Below are 6,257 nucleotides of genomic sequence, written 5' to 3' on the forward strand. Positions count from 1 at the left end.
CCCCCCCCCCCCTCATTATTTATAACGTTGAAAAATAAGTGTAGAATTGAGTAAAAAAATCCGAAGAAAATACGCGTTACACACAAAAAAGAGGGTGGGCGTATTTATGTATTTTTAACTTTCCGATAAAATTGTAAATTTGAACATTATTCTAACAGGGACAACAGGCAAAATGCAACACTTAGATGTATTTGTGTTTAGAGTTTGGAAAAATGTATGTGCGTCACTTTTCCGAATCTGTTATTTTGATGAATTACGATATCAATTTACATATCAAGAATAATATTATTCAGATTTAGTGTTTGGTGCGTAATCAGTTAATTTCGCCAAGGTATACTAATCTTTTTAAATATTCATGTTATAAAAGCGCATATATTGCAGAAAAACCAGATAAATTCGAAAATCCGGTAGACTTTAGCTTCGGTTATTCTTGTAAAACACATTGTAACATATTGGGTTGTACGAATATAGCTGTAATTGGATGTTCGTGGTGTAAGAAGTCATTTTGTTTTAAACACTGTGTTGACGAATATCATTATTGTTTAAAGTATGAAGAAAAAATTTGCGATATACTGTCTAGAATTCAAAACATTGTAAACTTTACCAGAACGTATTATTTTCATCTATAAAATATGTATACTTTTTAATAATTTTAATGATTTTTTATACGTTTTTTCAGATTTGTTGCTCGATTTAAGGCTTATTTTGCCATTTTATACATAATTATGAGGTGGTTTACCCCGGCGTAATTTTTGTATTTATGTTGGATGGACTCTATTTTACTTCCTAGGTTATAAAACTATTTTCCCAATGTTCTTTGTGTATGGAAAGTATATATTATGATAGACCCAAAATAAAATTGTTTAGTGGTAACTGCCCCATTAATTAAGAAAAATATGCCCGCAGCGCCGGCACATTCTCGTTGTGCGCGGCGCTTCGCGCCTAAGTTGGACGCGCCCAGGGCGCGCGGGCACGTTCTCGCACTTCCAGCTCGTTTTCGTGCGTTCAATGCGTACACTTTAACTATACGTTTTTTCAAATATCATAATTATTATAACTGAAATCGAAAACTGTGATTTAAAGTTCCGAGGAATTACAGCCATAAATTGTAACTGAAATTTTTTTTGATTTGTTTTTAAAGAAGGTTCTCAAAGCTCCTACGGCCTTGACGATTACATTCTTATTAAGAAACTCGCGCTTTGCGCTCATTACTTTGTGTCCATTCGAAAAACTTTATCAAGATAATTGGTAAATCTTGTTTAAATCTACTAAAAATAACGCTTTAAACGTATGGATCTCTCACAAAAGAAAATTGCATATTTTTGAAACTGATCCAACTTTTTGAATTTTTGTCTAATTAAGAAACTTCATGAGAATAGTTATGAAATACATATATATTATATCTAATTGTTGGAATCGAACTTTTTATTTGAATAATTAGCAAGTTGTCTACAAATTCATAAGAATTTTAACAAAAATTTATAAAATTTGAAAAAAAATTTAATTTTGAAAATGTTCAAAATTTTTTTATTTCGGTTGGAAATATCTGCTTAACGAACTTAACCTTCATTTTGGGAACCTTAAGAAGGGTTTCAAAGACTGAATCGATTAGACAATTCCTTCAAAAGTCAGCGTGGCGACAGGCATACAGACATCCAGACAGACATACAGAGAGACATACAGCCATACATACAGGCATACATACATAGAGACATACAGTTAGACATACCTTAAGAAGGGTTTCAAAGACTGAATCGATTAGACAATTCCTTCAAAAGTCAGCGTGGCGACAGGCATACAGACATACAGACAGACATACAGAGAGACATACAGCCATACATACAGGCATACATACATAGAGACATACAGTTAGACATACAGACAGACATGCAGGCATACATGCAGAGATGCAGCCATAATACATACATACAACCATTCATACATACATACATATATACATACATCCATTCATACATACATATAGATAGCCACCGACAAAATTTTATCATTTTCGGATTTTGTGCGTTCCAAAACGTAAAGATCCGTTAAAAACCAGGAATCGAAAGTTTGGACGATTATATTACACTCTCATGATCGAGAAAGTAAAAATTGCGAAACACGTCCACTTTATTCTTATCTCAAGTGCACAATACTTTTTTTCTCATTTTTCCTGTGAATTAAAAATTTTTTAGCATAATTTTAAAACAACCCCTATATTTGAGGGACCGTTTCACCCCATTAAAGTGATTTCCTTAGATAAAAAAATGTCGCTTAATTGTTCGAGTACTACAACACATATCAGGGAAAATCGAAATCTTTCTTGTAAATAAACAAATTTTAAACAAAATAGTGTGATCTTGAACTTATTAGTAGAATTCTTAACCAAAAGAGATGAATTTTCAACCAAAAATGTAATAGTGTACTATTACATATAAAAATGTAATGATATACTAATACATTTTCAACGAAAAATGGTTTGATTTTTTTATTAGGTTCTGTTAATTTGGTTCGCATTTATGTAAAAAAACGAGAAACAGGGGAAATTTCTTGAAAACAAGGAGAAAATAGAAATTATTTAAATAGGGGAACAGAGGGGAATGGGGGAAACATAGTGAAGTCTGTATTTAGATTCTTTGCTTGTAAAATAGTCACTAATTTTCGATTTTTCGAGTATATCAAAAACTTGTAATTCACATTTATATTTTGTTTGTATGATATTACATTCTGTGTTAAATCCTCCTCCCTACGTCACAAATCGTTACAAAAGCTTGTTACTCCTATCCAAGGTAATGTGACAGATAAGGTCTAAAGTCGCAAGTCACAATTTATAAAACCCAAAATTTTACGGTAGTTTTAGATTCTAAATGAATATCTTAACGTTAATTTTACTCAATAGTATATTAAATTATTAAATTATATTGGAAAATCCCATGACGAAGCGCCTGATTCCTGCAACCGTTCTAACTCCTTAGAAGACTGGCTGCATCAGTCATTTGTAATAGTACCAGATCATCTCTGATAGTACATACATTATCATTTCAGAAGTTTTATCTATAATTACAACAACTAATGTCTGCTATTACATGAAATTTATTATAAGAATGAAAAAAATAGAAAAGATAAAAAAGTTTGAAATTTAATTGAATTTAGTCAAATGCCATAATAACCAAAATCAGTTTTTTCAAATTAATAGAAATAATTAATTCTTTATGAATATGAACATGCATAGAGAAAAAAACTTTCATATGCATTATGTTGAATTAGTTTGGTACAGAAAATACATTTTTGGATGAAAACTAGAAATAAATAAAAATTAAAACTTTTTTTTTTAACTTTAACTCCCAATAAAATAATATATTTGTCTAAATAAAATAAAAAAGTAAACAGAACGGTAAAAAATCTGGAGCACAAAACAAAAGATTTAGAGAAATAATTTCATTTTAAAATAAGGATTTCTAAAATTGTTAATATAGTTAACTGAATTCGACAAACTAGATCATGTAGTCATTCCATAAAATTATATATTTGAAATAATAATATAATATTTGTCATCATTAATGTACAATTTCCTGAGTATCTTGTTTTCAACTGAGCTTGTCATCGGAGATCGGTGGTACATGGACGCTGATAACAAAAATTGTAAAGTTATCCTAATGAAGCAGAAGGATCTTATTATAACTTCTGGTGGTAAAAATTCATTAACATTTTGAAATCTTATATTTTGGAAATATGTATATGTGGATATTATTTATTATTAATCTATATTCAATATAGTAGAGGCTTTCAAATCCATATCCTTTACTTTTCTAACTTTTGAATTTAGTAAAGAAACTTTTTTCTAAATATAAAATCAAAATACATCAGTGCTAGGTCTATAAAGAAAATTTTACCGAGGGTTTTATTACTCGGATTTTTGGTGTACACTTGATTGCAAGATTGTAAAATTGCACAGAATTGTAAAAGATTCCATATATGGGACTGAAAAATGTTATATGAGGTTGCTCAGGATTTAATGGATTTTATAGATTTGAACTAGATTTTATAGACAATGCATGAGATTGCATGGGTCTTACGAAAAATATTATAGGAAAATTAGAATATCTTTAGAAAAACGTTTATTTGATTCGAACAAATTATTTCTTTAGTATAACGTCAAAAAATATTCTATTGAATTAAAAAATATTGTATTAAGTAAAATAAAATGTATTTCAATGAAACAAACTCTATGTTCGATATGTGGTCAAAAAAATGTTTGTTTAATCTAGACATTTTTCTGAGTGCGTAGGCCTATCACGATTTTCCTAACATTTTTTCGCAATTATAGGTAATTCTTTATAAAAAATCATTCTATATAGAAAACAATGATAGGATAATCAACATTCGAATAAAAAAAAAACAATTGAAAGAATTAATGAAAAAGTAGAGAAACTACAAAGAAACAATTTATAGATCAACCCTAATCTCATACACGTGCGGAAGTACTAACAAAGAGCAATTCTGCACAATTCAAGTTTACTGTAGTGACTGCAGCCCGGCATGCAGAGTAGCCAGTGTGTCGCGTTTTACGGGCGCGAAAATACTCAACTTTCAATAACAAAAACAAACAACAATTACATTTTTCAAAAAAATCTTGCTGTTCCGTCCGGTACAATTGTATTTAGATTTGGCATTTAAAATATTATATTAAAAATTGCATTTTTGAAAACTTATTATGGCTTTGGCGAAAATCTGAGTCATTTTAAGAGTCTTAAGATTTACTAGGAATCCTTGAAATTTTTTTCTATAGAATTTAGTTTTCTGGTTATAATGCGAAATCATGTTAATTAAATGAAAATTATTCATTTAAATTCTCAAGAAAGGCATTTAAATCCTTAGAAATCTTGTAAATCCTTGGAGATTCAATCATATTCTTTAACTGTTGTAGAATTCCTTTACAATCACGAGGAATCCCTAAAAATTTTCTTTTGTTTTATTTATTTTTCAAAGTCCTTCAGAAATCCATTCAAGTCTTTGGATATCCTTAAAATTTCTTTACAATCACTTGAAATTTTTGAAATATTTTAGGATTCTCGAAAATGTTTAGAAATCTTTTAAAACCTTTAAAATTTTTGGAAATGTTTGGGAATCTTGAATTTCTCTAAAATACTTCGAAAAGTTTCGAAATCGTGCAAAATTTTTAAATTCCTTTAAATCCCAATATATACTTCAGAATTAGTTATAAGGATTGGAAATCCCATAAAATTCCTTGGATTTGTAGTTTTTAATTTCTCTGTTTTTCATCTATTCTTTTAATTTTTTAACATTATTTATTTCTATACTAATTTCTTTATATTGGAAAAATCATTATAGATCTGTTCTGAATTTTCTATCATATTTTTTTGTAAGGGTGGATTACAAGGAATTGCATGCGATTGCACGAGATTGCTTACGATTGCAGGAGTAATTAGGCTCTTGAATTTCACTGAATGTGGAACAAATTTAGAAAAACATTTGATGTAAATACATTTTAAAAATAATAAAATTCTTTACATCTAAAATTTAAAATTGCCTTTTTATGGACAAACTTATTGTTTAAAAAGTAATGCATAATCTGAACGTCGAAGCTTTGATAAAAGCATGTACCTTTTTTAAAAATAGATGAAATTTTTTTTAAAGTCTAAGTGTATTGTTATAATAAATAGCTGGGTGGTCAACTTGTCCACGGTACAATGATGGCTGTTGTGCAAGTTGTTCAGGGCGTATTCTTAAAATTCGAATATTAATTTTCCGGGCATCAACTTGTTTCAGGAAAAATTTCTGAAATCTTGTAGAAAGAACCCAAATATTTCCGTTGTCTCTATCGACCATTTTGAGTTCTGCTACGAATTGTAATTGCTCTGGACTGTAGGCAAGAATCCTGGAAACATAAATCCTGATCATAGTACCCTGATCTTTTTCAACAATTTAAAGGAATTTATAGGAATTTTATAATTTCAAGGTATTCGAGAGATTTCTAATTATTTAAAATTTTTTTCAGATATTTAAAAAAAAATTTGAGAGGTTTTAAAAGATTAATTCAAAGAAATTCAATAGATTCTCAAAAAATGCAAAGTATTTTTAACGGTTTGAGGCATCTAGTGTCTTAAAAAAATATCCCCAGGTATTTTAAATGATTTTAAGTGATTACAGAATATTTACAAGGGGTTCCAATGTATTTCCCATGTAAACGTAGGAAATTTTTAGCACTAACCATTTTCCACTCTCGATTTTTAGATGAT

At 29.1% G+C, this 6,257-nt stretch overlaps 1 protein-coding gene across 1 annotated transcript in view; it reads right to left on the minus strand.

Annotated features, from left to right (window-relative positions):
- Positions 1–6,257, minus strand: part of LOC117176539 — a 62,966-nt gene that overhangs the window by 41,547 nt on the left and 15,162 nt on the right. The window contains exon 6 of the mRNA XM_033366795.1: positions 5,664–5,896. Coding sequence (XP_033222686.1) covers positions 5,664–5,896 — 233 coding nt within the window. The remainder of the gene's footprint in view (positions 1–5,663; positions 5,897–6,257) is intronic.

Source organism: Belonocnema kinseyi, chromosome 7 (genome assembly GCF_010883055.1).
Source record: "Belonocnema kinseyi isolate 2016_QV_RU_SX_M_011 chromosome 7, B_treatae_v1, whole genome shotgun sequence".
NCBI lineage: Eukaryota > Metazoa > Arthropoda > Insecta > Hymenoptera > Cynipidae > Belonocnema > Belonocnema kinseyi.